Source organism: Nicotiana tomentosiformis, chromosome 11 (genome assembly GCF_000390325.3).
Source record: "Nicotiana tomentosiformis chromosome 11, ASM39032v3, whole genome shotgun sequence".
NCBI classification, from domain to species: Eukaryota; Viridiplantae; Streptophyta; class Magnoliopsida; order Solanales; family Solanaceae; genus Nicotiana; species Nicotiana tomentosiformis.
In genome coordinates this window covers 100,912,006-100,926,205 of record NC_090822.1, presented here as the reverse complement: position 1 = coordinate 100,926,205, position 14,200 = coordinate 100,912,006, and the positions used below count along the sequence as shown (strand labels likewise).

The window sequence follows — 14,200 nt, the reverse complement described above, 5'->3', positions numbered from 1 at the left end:
GAACCCAGTTTTTGAGGAAGGTTGACCGGCTTAATTTTTGACCCATCTTTTCTTTTAATTTTCACTAATATTGATTTCGTGCATGCATTCGATGTCCTAAACTTTATTGCATTACCAGGTATTTAAGTAGTGGTCTAACATTCTTATTTCTTGCATATATGCAGAAGATCAACAAACAAATGGCTTAAGGATATTTCATTCTCCATTTTCTCAGAAGCTTCCGAGTTCCAAACCATTCGTCTCCTCTATCAGTTTGCATGGGCATGGCAATTTATATCCTTGGATCGATCTATTGAGAATCGTCATCTAACCATATGTTTGTCAACTATTAGCACCAGTGGAAGCAGACAACAGTTTATTCTTTTTTCAGACACAAATTGATAGTTATTAAGTTTCCAAAAGTAAAAAAGGATGGTAATAGAATGTACACGACAGAGAAGAGAAAGTAAAAAGGTACAAGATGGTATAAGGCGTCAGGCCTTCTTAATTTACAGCCTCAGAGTGCTTCAAAAAGATACAGAAAAATTACAAAACTGGGACAAAAGAAACAAATTAGAATTACAGAAAACAAACTTAGAACTCATCTCAACCAACTACCTAAATCAAATTATCAAAACAAAAAAATGGCAAAGAACGTATGCAAAATCAATTTACTTTGGCATCCCTATCTTTACAGAGCATATGCCATTCCTGAATTACAGCTGCTTGAAGCGCCCGATGCTCAACCTCTTCTGCCGTCAACTTAAATAAAGTAGTTGGCCCCTTAGTTTTACCATCTTCAACGTTAATCATGTCTTCTTTCTTTTGGTTCTCATCATCCTCGTCTTCCTCCTCTTCTTCATCATCCGATTTTGGAGACTTCGGGCGAGGTCTTGCCGCCTTTAGTAACGCTATCCGTTCCATTGAAATCTTTAGCTTTTCAGCAGCAGCCACCTTTACTTCATCTTCAGGCATGTACTCAACACCACCATCAGTTAGGTCATCCAACCAACCCTGAAAATCTGAAGCAATCTCCTTGGTAATGGATTCATCTGATGCTCGGATCACAAATTTGCACATCATTGTGGTCGTCTCATCGCCAAGATCCACATTTCTGCTCACTTCGCTTGCACCAAAAACCATCATGCCCAAAAACCCTCCATACCAGGTTTTAGCAGCAAAACAGAGCTGCTCAATACCAAGCGGGAAATGAGATAAAGAGAAAATAGGATTCATTGAATTTGAACATAAATCCAAGCAGAAAGGAAAGGTCAATCTTCATACGTAAAATGCCCAATTAGAAGTGCCTGAAAAACTTAAAAGTGGCTTCTAAATCCAACATAGTAAAATATTTCCAAAGAAAATCAAAAAACAAGAACCCTTTAAAACAAAGTTACTAACCTCAAATCCAGCAACTGTCCGGATGATGTGTGAGCAAACTCGGTGGAAAGGTTTGGAAGACAGAGATTTCAGGCCACTCAGAAATGGAGACTCCCCATATTGCTGAGCAGCAGTAGCCATGAAACCGCTTCCTTCATATGTATATGTACCAGTACACTCAACTATAGCAGGCAAACTAGGCCACAGACGAAAATATTCAACTGGTGAAATTTTATGTGGCAAAAGAAGCTCGGTCAGAGGAATTTTGTATGGCTGACATCTCAAAATGACGGGTTCCCCTAATTCAGGTCTCAGGCTTTTCTTTTGTCTCATAACTTGTGGATCCTCTTCAGAGTCTTCATAATCGGCAGGACCAGAACCATAAAAGGGGTAGTAAAGTACTTGAACCCAAAGGTCACAACGCTCAAAATGGGAAACGCCCACAGTTACACTGCTCAGCACTGGTTCCTGGATTCATGCAAGTCCAGTCAATTTATGAAACAGAAACTATCAACGTATAGAGTACCACCAATGAGCATTAGGGTCCAACAGTCAATTTACAAGGATAATGAAAAATGTGACGAAAAGGTTAATCAATATCGAGCAACGTTTTCAAGCCAAATGAAATTAGCATAAAAGGTTTCAGGTTAATCAGAAAACCCCTTTCCCTACCCCCCCTTCTTTTATCCAGTCGAAGATAGGGAACAGCCTTAAAAAAAGACGATGTTTGGTCTGAAACCCTGGAACAACCAATCACAAGTGTCTACCACATTTTCCATATGGGAAATAAAATTGAAATACATGAAACAATTAAATGAATATCTATCCATCAATATGTCTTTTTCTTCTCAAATGTCAAGCTAAAGCAAAGATGTGTAACCACACTAAATACGCAAGGCGCAATCTTAGGCCTCTAATTGTATTTAGATAGCATCTGAAAATAAGAGTTACATTTTTCTATTTTGGAAAGTGGCGAACATGGTAATTCAAGAAATGAGATTAGAAAACTCAGAAAAACAACAAAGAGATTCACAAACCTTGACTAATATCTCAGTGTGTCAATTTAATCAATGAAGAACTGTCACTATACCATGCTCATTTGTAGCAACCTAAAATAAAACTGTTAAATAGACATAATTTTTTTCCAACAGTTCAATACACTTGGTACTAGAGCATGTAGATCTCTTGGGTTGTCCAAAAAAATTTAGGAGACGAGATCAGTCCACATTGTGATGAGGCATGGTGAAAATATAATTAAGTAAATAACATTGCCACCCCCTAACCGTTTAAATTGCGAAATGATATGGTACACACAATACAATATAGTAGCTGAGTAGTTAGATTCCCTAGATTCATGTCCCAGCACCACTGAGAGATCTAATATTTCCATGTGGTTAGCCCAAGAAAAAAGAATCAAGCCAACAAGAAAGGGTTTGTTGCAATCTAAAACAAGTAAATGGAGCTATCTCCCTCCAATAATTTAAACTTTTAGATAAGACAGCATGACTCAAGTGAATGACATATACTCACTCTGATATCTTCTAAAAAATTTAACTATCAGAGATAGAAATTAGATAAATATTTATTTTAAGCATAAAAAGCACCCCCTAATGTGCAGGCCTGATTCTTGACAAAGCATGTAAAAACATTTTATTGGTTAGTATAAATAAGACACAACTACAGGACTTCTCTCTGTTTCTTATCACATTATACCAACTCATCTAAAAACTTAAACGATTAGAAAAAAAAATTAGTTGTCTTTTAAAACCATTGTTGCATAGAGTAGTTATCCTACTAAATCATTTGATTCATGATCTAATTTAGGCACTTAATGTTGCCAAAGTAGCACTCTGAGAAAATTAACAGCAGAAGGACTAAGGCTCCAATCAAGTCATCAAGCGTTACGAATTAGAATGAAATTTTGAGTTCCCCTGGTGCACCATAACTAACTTTTAATATCGGTCAGTCCCAGCACATTGTATCTGTTTCAAATACAAGGCCCAAGAGTTTTTTCAGTCAGTTACTCAAGATCCAAGAGTTCAAGAACTGTTAATCATTATTAGTGCTGATCCTTTTGCTTTCAATTTTTGTCAAGAATTCCAATGGTATGATACTCAACCTCTATTCAGTACTTCCTTTAGTTTTCCTCTAAGAAACTAAGAGCCTAACATGAACACTCCTACCTCCTGCGTTCCACCTGCACTGTAGTAACCTTACTCAGGGAATTCCAAGAGTGTCCTAGATTTTTCTTCTTGTCATCCTTCTACGCATTATTATTCAGGTCACTGTCACTACACTACAATGCAGCACTGTCTTCACTCCTTCCTCTGGCATTCCACCTGCACCTTAGCAACCTTACTTGGGGAAATTCCAATAGTGTATCCTAGATTATCTTCTTGTCATCCTTCTAGGCTTCTACATATTACTATTTAGGTCATTGTCACTAAACTGCAATGCAACACTGTCTTCACTTCTTTACTTTCTTGGTGAAGAGAGTGTGTGTGTGTGTGTGTGTGTGTGTGTGTGTGTGTGTGTGTGTGTGTGTATATATACATATACTAAGAATCAAGATGTTGAATAACCTAAACAAAACATAAGGAGCTAACAAAATCCACAAACCGATTTATGTCACTTACAGTATTAAGAAAAATTAGACCAGCAAAATAAGTTCACAAGATATCTTGCGCCTAGGGAAGGCATGGGAGTTGAGACCCCCTCAAAACCTCAGACTACTTTGTCTCCATAACATCCAAAATATGCAACCTAGGGATACTTTGCCGTAACTCCTAGATAGTTTCTCCATCCTCCAATGATCCCAACTGATATAAGCTTCCTTTATGGTGCACGGCAAAAAGATTCTAGTACATGTTTTTTTTTTATGAAGTATTCTAGTACATGTTCCAACTATCCCTTGCAACAAGCAGGAAGAGGTGGTGGGCATCTTCCCTATCTGCATTCAGCATTACAAAGATAGCATATATGCAGGAAAACAAAGAGCTTTCTCTTAAATTTAACTCAAGTGAGGCAAGCCTTATGCAACATTACCCAACTAAGGCACGTGTAATTTCTGTTGAGTCTTTGGTTCTCAAGATTAACTTCCAGATATTGGATCTAAGCGGACATGTTAGCATGCCGTACTGTGGAAATGCCTTTGCTATCTATGCCTCATATCAATCTGTCCTCTTCCAGCATGTCCGCAATCACCTGGTCCAACTTTCTCATTACAGCCAAGAGACTTTCTAGCTTCTAGTCTGGGCAGTTTCTCCTGAAGACAATGTTCCAGCTTCTACATGTGCAATAGTAGCTTTAGGTAAGAGAAAAACAGGAATAAGACTGGAAACACCACTTTCAGTATATTGTGTCCAATCCAGTAAGTCATGCCAGAACCTTATCTTCTCTCCATTACCCACTTCAAAGCAGGTATTATTTTTGAAGTCTCCAATAGCTTCGTGTATGTGCTTCCAGGGTCCCAAACCATACGGGAAGGACACCGCGCTAGTGCATCACTGATTTTGCCTCCATGTTTAGCATTTAACACCTTCCTCCAGTAGGTGTCAACGTTGCTGATGTATTACCATGCCACATCATCAAAAGGCTTTTATTATGCAGTTGCAGTCTTTTAGTTACCACTTCTTCACTATGTCTTTTTCTTTGTTTTCAACAAGTTAATATACGGGTAAGTAATTTTCACCAGTTGACACAGTAATAATGTAAATCATTCAATAGTATTTTGTAGTCATGGTATCTTGAGGTTGAAGCAGTTTTCGATAAAAATGATGTTAATACCTCTAAAATATCAATTAGCTGCTACTGCTACTAATGTCGGCTCAAGGAACAACCATACCTATTTGATGGGGTAAGCACTTGACAGTAACCATAGTCATGACACAGAAGCCAGAAGAGAAGATGCATCTAGAAGGGGGACAGAAATAATAACATGTTCAATGAGCAAAGTAGTTTTGCCTTTTATCGGCAGGAGAAACGCACCCATGAGGGAGGAAACTGAACTTGATAAATAAGCATGACGGTCTCAGGACAAGGTCTAACCTGTGAATTAAGATTACGCAGCTGGCGTACTGCTTGAGGAGATCCATCCATGAAATATAATCCACCAGAAAGTCCAACTCGTAAATCCACCCTATTAAGTTCTATCTCAGTCAAATTTAGAACCTGCAAAAATTATGAATGTCAGCAGATGCTGCCTCTTAGTTTTCCGAGAATTACGAATAAATAGTGATTCACCTGAGCAATAGTTCCACTCAGAAAATGCAACCCATATTTCATCAAAATACATTATTAACGCATAACTAACAGGTCGGCTCATGGCCCATTATGATACACTATGCTCTCATTATTTAATCTCCTTTAACAATTTTGTATTTAACCAAATTTTACAACCTGATAGATCCAAAACTAATTTTATGCTAAAAGCTGAAGAAATGTAACTTTAACACCATGCTTTGGCAACACATAGAAATCCGGTATTTCTGCATGTGGGCTTATGTACATAAGAGTTTTCGTTCGCATGAACACATTAAACACCATTTGCAGAACTTTTAAATAGAGAAAAGTTGAAAAGTTTTTAGATGTCCTGAAAAGTTTCTACGTGTTTCAGAAATGGTACCAGTAACAAGATTAAAAATAACGGAATATGCTAGTTTTTCATACATTGTGTGCCATAAGACTCAAAAAATTTTGCAGAACACTAAACAAGTTGTTTAGAAAAAATCTCGCAACCGGTTTTCCGTCCAAACACATGCTTGCACTCTTTAGAAAAGAAAATCGAGAGTATTTTAATAGGATTGCTGCCACTCCTAAAAATTAATACCAGACCACTATGATTACACAAGCAAAAGAGGATTCAGTGAAGACATATTCTCATTGGTACTGTTGCAGCCAATTTTGTATAAAAAAACATTAAGCTAGTTAAGGAAGTGGACCTTTGGCCTAACTCAATCCCAAAAACTAGTTCAAGTGGTGAGAATTATTCAAAACCGCATGAGGAGATTACAGCCCTACATTTGACTGGTGTGCGATTTTAACATCTCCTGCACAACCAGGGCTCGAGATATAGAGCACAGAATAACATAACATGAGTCGCCCGACAATGAATAGCAGAATAACACGGTGGATTCGACTCTGATACCACGTTAAGAAAATGGATTTTGGGCTTAACTCATAACAAAAGCTAGCTCAAACAGTATGAATTGTCCAAAACCATATGAAAAAGATAATAGCCCATACACTTAACCAATGTGTGATTTTAGACAACAAAGCTATAATAAGATATGTTGATGACGTGCCTTAACGGCCAGAGATTTTTTCTTCATGATTACAAAGATGCAGAGCATCAAAGAAACAAAGATCAACTATAACAATAAAGAGAAGTAGAGATCTTGACCTTTAAGTGCAGAGTAATCCTTCCATCACTTGGATCAGTTAAATGATATGCTTCAACATAGCAAGGATCACTGCTGCCAGTCAAAGCATATGCACTTGGAGGAACCTTGAGTAAAGTTGAGTCGACTCGTTTAGCCAGCAATAGGGCTAGCTCACTAGGATCAGGCCTCCAAAGCTCTAAAATAGCCTTGTGAACCAATCCTTCCAGCTTTCGGTCCTGAGCAGCAGCTGCTTCATAAAACTGAACAGTTAACTTGTGATGGCTAAATGGATAATCTCCTCTTGCTTCACCAACAGCAGCCCACCTTGGAGAAGAGAAAAGAAAACAGACATATCATCCAACAATGTTTCACAGGTTTGCTAATAAAGTTAAACTTTTCAGATAAATTATATCCTACAAGGCTACAACCAACTAAAACCCCTCATTTGCTTACACAGATCAAGCTAATTTAAACACAAAACCTTCCCCCTGGAGGAGCAGAGAGGATACCATCTGCGGAAGTTAATAAAATAAACTACAATAATCCTTTCAGGTTAACTCTCACATTATATCACCAAAACGGATGAGCGATTCTGAACAGCAATCTAGAGACCAAATGGCTTTGGAGGAGTTTGAGTTTCAATGAAGAGCAAATCTAGAGACCAAATGGCTTTGGAGGAGTTTGAGTTTCAATGAAGAGTTCTCCGTTCATCTCAGGCATTTTACAGGGTAATCAGTTCTGGGCATCATGTGAGCTACATTACCATTTAAGAGGAAAGAATGACGTTCTACTCACTTGCTTTCCGAATGGTTGGAGACATATTTGATCCGCTGCAGTATTAACCGACACTGATGTTTGTTCACTGAATCAGCTAATGCATTGCTCCTAAATTCTTCAAGTTCTTTTATTAGCAATTGCCCTGCCCGGGCATTACGTGATCCCAACCTCTGAGCACACAGAAGAACTGCTTGAACATCCTGAAGGCGATTTGTGGTGCTGGCAGATGAATCTATGTTGAAGAGAACTTTGTGTATATTTGATATAATTATATTCAGGGGATCTTCTGGATCATCAGCCAAAAGTGGATCCAAACCTTCAAGATCAATATGCTCTGAGATAGCCCATATAAGCCGAGTACATACTCTAGGTGTGTTCACCTGCAAGATGTAAGTTTCAGACAAATTAAGAAACAGTATGTTACCTGGTTAGCAAAGTACAAAGTACAAAAGATTTTAGCAGAGTCAAATCCTCAAAACGGTCATTCAAGTTGCAGAAATCACTCGCTAAAGTAACTTTTGAATTTTTTTGGACATCAAAGTCATCAAACTTTGCCCATATCTCCAACAAAATAAAACAAGCTGAAAAGTCTAATTCTCTCACTGAAAGTTTACGGTTGACTTTCCATTTTTTAACATAAGACCCATTAAACATATGCACTGAAAGTTGGTTATGTGGAGCACATCTTTAGATACAATATTTGTGTCTTCTTTTGCTAAAACTGGTGTTGGTATATATTTTATATCAACTTTTACGGTCTGCTAGTGTTGTCTAATAAGCAATGTTTTAGCAGTTACTGGAATGGAATGTCAATACTTTTTGCTATTTATGCTCGTCTTGTTTACGTTGAAGTTGCAATATATTCTGCAACTTTATTATTTTAGCAGTTATCTCTGAAACTACTCTTCATATATAGCTTGTCTTGGCCCTCAATATATAGTGCGTGTCGCTGAATTTGGAGGGTGTTTACTAGCAAGCTTAATTTGCTTCTTTGTTTAAAAGCCAATGTAACAATAAAATTTTATTGTATTTTAGATGTGCATAATAATTATGCACTTCAGATGATTGTCTCTTTTTTACTATACCTCTTTCTTATTTCCAGTCAAAGAGAATCTCTTAAATAAAAAATCTTCTTAATTGCACGCTTGTATAGTAAGTCCCTTAATACATGTACCTCATTTGTTTTATGAAAGACCCATTTGAAATGGGTAAAATGGGTCTTATAATTTAGAATGGGGTTAATGGGTCTCATGTTAAAAAATGGGAAGCACTGTAAACTTCCGGTGAGAGAATTAAACTTTCCGGCTTATTTTATTTTGTTGGAGATATGGGCAAAGTTTGATGACTTTGTTCTCCAAAAAAATTCAAAAGTAATTTAGTAAGTTATTCCTATAACTTGGATGACCATTTGGGGAATTGACTTGATTGGAACATGACAAAAGGTGAGCCTGCTGCAGAAAAAACATAAAATGAATAAATAAATAAATAAATAAACATAAAAGCAGAAGAAAAGCATCAATAATAACTTCAGGTTATATAGGTTTACTTCTCTTTCCTTCAGTTCAGTTTTATCTAGGAGGAAGGGGGATACAGTCGGAAAAGGTATAGAGTTTCTTTAATTGATGACACGCTGATGAACCGACTCCAATGCAGCTCAATTTCATCATAGCACAGGTTTTTTTATAAAAAATAAAATAAATTATCAATTGAAAAAGCTAAGAAAAATATTGAGCTACAATTATCCAAAACTATCCAATATCAGAGATGAAAATTTCGCGTGTAATTTTAGAAAGACTAACACCTAAGGTAGGATCAACAAGACAAGAACATATGTAAAGACTTGCTCAGTATGTGTGAACACAACATAATCCTTAGGCAACTTGAGTAACTTCGGCTATGTTGGGAAAATAATACAAGGCAATTAATGTTACAACATACAATTTTGTGGCATAGAACAAGCGCAAATGATAAAATGCATCTTACACATGGCATTAAGTAACTATTAAAGCTCTACCAACCTCGCGTAGATCTCTGACAAGCTCTCTTTGCAAATTCTGCAACCTCGTTTCATTCAGAATCTGGTCCTGAGAAGCCCCGTCTTTGACTCTTTTCACACCCCCTCTTGTATCATAAATGTGACAAAGCCTGACAAGCAACTTCAGATAGCAATCAATAGCATATGTTCGACCTTCGCAATCCCATTTGACACATGGTCTACAAACTTCCACCACTTCCAAAGCCGGTTCTGTCCAATTTAACGCACCATAACCAGTTCCATAGGCTAACGCTCCAATAACTCTGCTTTCCATACCTGAATTCTTTTGTTCAGGAAGTGGTAATGATAACTGAAAGCAGCTCTCAACCAGCATTGCAACTAGTTCTTCTCTAAACAAGCTTTTACTAGTTACACTATGGAGGTCCTCTTTTATTCTTGCATTCTCAAAAAGTGAAGCAATATCAGTTCCTGGAACAGGTTTTTGCCCCCTTCTAACACTCTCTTTTGCAAAAAGATCAACACACAGAGCAGTTCGACAGATGCATGCTAAAGCATGCATGCGATCTGACTCTGCTCTCAGGTTTCTCACCATAAGAAGCAACTTTTTAAATAAAGAAACCTGCAGAAAGTAAATTAATTAATAGGTGTTCTCTAGACAATGACTGAATGAAGAATTGACAAGGCCATCATGAAAATTGGAAGTATATCACTTCTCCTTCATAGTCGAATCAGTATAATTCTCAACCAAATGCACGATTGTATCACTAAAAGATCCAACTCTGATACACCAAGATCATAGAGGTGAAGGAAGATGGAAATTGAACAATATTTCTACAAACATGTCGAACCGGCTAGAAGTCCAAGGGTGAAACATGTTTCTCTTTTTTCTTTTGAAATCAAATTAACAAGCAAAAAAAAAAAAGCCAACAATGATCTCTAAAGCATGTGCACTGAATTCAGAAAAGACACAAGAATGAAGGTAGATTGTACTAACCTAAGGACAAATGAAAAAAGAAAGAAGCAAAGCAAACGAAGAGATTTCTACCCACAGGATTGAAATGAAACCATTTGCAAGTAGTCAACTCATATTGATATATAGAATTCTCGAGAAGGAAACTTCAAATGAAGAGCATAATCTATTTGCACAGTAATATACACATGCTAGATTGCTAAACAACTCGCAGCAAACATTAGCATAATGCAGAACTGAGGCATGGAGAAGTGATTATAGTAGCTTGCATCAGGAAACCCAGTTATCCCTTTCAACGGTTAATGTTATACTTATTTATTTGGATAAATAATTAATGTAATACTTGAATGTGACACAATTTCAGTAACAGCAACCGAACAGTGAAATGATGTGCTCAGAATCTACTATCAGTTTCAGAGATTATCATCATACAGGGTCAGTAGTTAATAAGCCAAATCAACAATTCCTATTTGTCTTCAAAAGAGGAAAAAAGAAGGCAACAGATACACCAACCTGCATGCTGAGATCAAGAAGATGCAAATTGGTGACAACAGCTCTTACAATACTCTCCCTTGCAGAAGAAAACTCTTGCCTATCCCAAAGAGTGAGAATAGCAATGATGGAAGTGGATGCCCACTCGGGTTTCCCTCCAGGAACATCAGCCAAGTATAACATGTTAATTCCCACCTCAAATATCAAGGATGGATCCAAAGACGACGCCAAAAAAGGTGCCAAATGTGAAACAACATCAGATACACCCACAAACCTTTCCGCACTCACAGTCTCTAACGAACTAGCATTCCCACTCTTGGAAGACCTCGATAGCTTCTTGATCACCTCTATCGAACCCGAAGCTACCGCCTTCACAGCATACACAAGCGGACAAACCGTAGCTCGAAAGTTCTCTATTGGGAGAACCAACGACCGCGCCATTAACGCATTCCTCCTCCTCCAAACAAATTCAACCATAGAAGAAACCCAATTAGACCTAATAGCAACAGAGTTTTCACTATCCACAAGCTTATCACCAGCCAAACGACTCATCCTTTTCGACTCAAACTCCTGAAACAATCTCCCTACAGACTCAAACGCTACTTTTGAAACAGCATCAGATTTATCAAGCATGTTCTGCCCTATCCTAATCCACCAATTAGAAACCCTATCCAACAAATTCATATTATTCTCACACAATGTAACCAGATCATCACGTGCAAGGATACAACCAAGTGTTTCAGTAATAGCAAAACGGAGATTATCACTCGTAGAATCAAAACAGCTAGAGATCTGCTTATTACAGTCAGAAATAAGCTTACCGAGACGGTAAGAAGGAATAGCAGCAAGTATAGACACAGCAGCAGCAGTAACGTCGGGATCGGGGAAGTCGAGATCGTTGCGAATTCCGGTACAGACTATTTCCCAAAGGTCAGCGGTGAGACGAGTGGAGCGAATTAGGTCAAATGCGAGTTTTTTCGAAATGGCGGAAGCTGGTGATGCGACGATCTCTTCGACGGCGGATTTGGCAAGAACGGAGATGTCTCTGCCGGCGGCGGATTGTTGGAGAGCTTGGAGAAGTGCTCCTGATTGACGGAGCGCGTCATTTGAACGGAGATCGGCTTGGATCTGAGCGAATAGTATGTCCATTTGAAGCAGTTGTTAATTTTAATGATAGAAGGGAGCGAAGAGTAGATTTTTGTATGTTTGCTCTGAAGCAGTAGGTTGCTTCGGAGCTCAAATGGAGGAAGGCCACTCACGTCTGAGTTGCCATGGGTTAGTTTCTGTGTTTTGTAAATGATTCGAATATTCAGCTTTCTCGCCTTTTCTGTCTGTTGATCACGGAGGGAGGATTACCGGCGGGCGGGGGACCGTTTTAACGGGGCGTTCATTTAAGGACTATTTCGCTAAATTGATTTTGACCATCATGTTTTGCTAGTTGCTACACACAGTTTAACGGGCAAGTGTACATATTGCCGTTTTTAGGACCCTTATTTAAGTTATAGCCGAAATTTATTATTTTTTTTAAAAAAAAAAAAAAAGGTTTAAAATTTCAATATGTATATCTAAAGTTAAGCTTGGCAGTCCTAAACTTTCGTATAGACTACTTAATACATAATCCTTGAACTATAATCAAATCTCTATTACACATCGCAAAAATTCTTTTACACACCAAATATTTTATCGAATGTGTATAAATTATATTTTGTTCTTACATAATAATATTATGAATCTTCACGAATTGTGTTCGAAGATGGATTCTTTTGTTTGTTCATATAAGTTTACATGTTGATGCGAAGAAGAAAAGTATTAAAATTTTTGCCATGTTAAATTACTTCATGTCGGTGTATTCTGGATGAACTTTGTTGGAAAGGTCATGATTACTAACATTATTGCAAGTTGCAACAAGCCATTAAAAATGTGTGGAGGTCGGAGGAAAATATAGATATTATTTGATGTAAATAATGTGATTGTACACATATCTTTTATGTTGACTTTGTATACATTCCTGAAAATTTCAATATTGTAACTCATAAATTAGGGAAATAATTGTATTTTTAATAGGAGTATTTTGAGTAACCAAGTTGTCGTGTAATATGACGTGGTACACTCATTTTGAAGTTCTTTGTATTTTGCACCCCTATATTGTGCACACTTTTATAATTTACGCTTTATTCTATTCATGTTTTACAATATGCAGCCAAATCTCTTCACTTTCTTACTGAATAGCAAAAAGTTTGTTTTAAAAATTAATACATATTTTGGTTTCGGTTCCCGATATAGGTCCACTATAATATTTATAACTTGTCTGCTGAATTTGGTGAGAAACGGAGTTGATTTGACGTGATTCGGACGGCCGGTTGTAAAAATATAAGTTTTAAAGTTTTCTTGAAAATTTTCTTTGATTTGGTGTCCGATTCGTAGTTCTAGGTGTTAGTTTGGCGATTTGATCGGACGAGCAAGTTCGTATGATATTTTAGGACTTGGGTGCATGTTTGGTTTGAAGCCTCGAGGGCTCAGGTTGGTTTCGGGTGGCTAACGGATCATTTTTGGACTTGAGGAAACTGCAGAAACCTGCTTCTGGTTTCCTTCTTCGCGTTCGCGAGGGGAGTCTCACGTTCGCAAAGAGCAAATTGGGACTGACACATTTTGTGCTTCGCGTTCACGAAGGCTTGAGGTGCGAAGCTTCGCATTCGCGAAGGGAAAGGGGTTGGTCAGGAAAATTGTCTACCCGTTCGCGAAGGCCAAGCCAGGCAAGCTTCGCGTTCGTGAAGTAGCCCTCGCATTCGCGAAGATTAAAATTGGTCAGCAGAAACTTGTTCTTCGCGAACGCGAGGCACTAACCGCGTTCGCGAAGGGTAAAAGTTCTAGAAACATAACTTAAGTTCTAGAAAATGGGATTCGTCCCATTTTCAACCCTTTTTCATTTTTGAACTCGGGTAAGGTGATTTTCAAAGAAAATATTAGGGTAAGTGTTCGTTATCCTATATTGATTATATTTTATGATTCCATACTCATTTAAATCATGAATTCGTGAATTTATGGAAGAAAAATCAGATTTTATAAAATCTTCCAAAAATAAAAATTTAAGATTTGAAGGTCCATTTGACATCGGAATTGGATAATTTTTATATGGTTGGACTCGTCTCGGAATGAGTGTTCGGATTTCGTAAGTTTTTTCGAGATTTAATATGTGGGTCCCACTGTCGAATATTTAAATAAATT

The 14,200-nt window shown here is 37.6% G+C and overlaps 1 protein-coding gene across 1 annotated transcript; it reads right to left on the bottom strand.

Annotated features, from left to right (window-relative positions):
• Positions 1 to 441: 441 nt before the first annotated feature.
• On the bottom strand, positions 442 to 12,432 carry LOC104102602 (protein TPLATE). The gene is made up of 7 exons (XM_009610358.4): positions 10,997 to 12,432; positions 9,536 to 10,132; positions 7,536 to 7,897; positions 6,761 to 7,064; positions 5,407 to 5,529; positions 1,381 to 1,827; positions 442 to 1,167 (listed from the first exon to the last, which is right to left on the bottom strand). The coding sequence occupies exons 1-7, from the start codon at positions 12,122 to 12,124 to the stop codon at positions 646 to 648; spliced, it is 3,483 nt and encodes a 1,160-aa protein (XP_009608653.1). The 5' UTR covers positions 12,125 to 12,432; the 3' UTR covers positions 442 to 645.
• Positions 12,433 to 14,200: the final 1,768 nt, after the last annotated feature.

Excerpts from the sequence above, each read along its gene's own strand:
- LOC104102602 (XM_009610358.4), bottom strand. The coding sequence starts at position 12,124 with ATGGACATACTATTCGCTCAGATCCAAGCCGATCTCCGTTCAAATGAC. Across the intron at positions 10,133-10,996 it reads TTCTTGATCTCAGCATGCAG|GTTTCTTTATTTAAAAAGTT; the intron begins GTTGGTGTATCT and ends TACTTTCTGCAG. Across the intron at positions 7,898-9,535 it reads TTGTCAGAGATCTACGCGAG|GTGAACACACCTAGAGTATG; the intron begins GTTGGTAGAGCT and ends TACATCTTGCAG.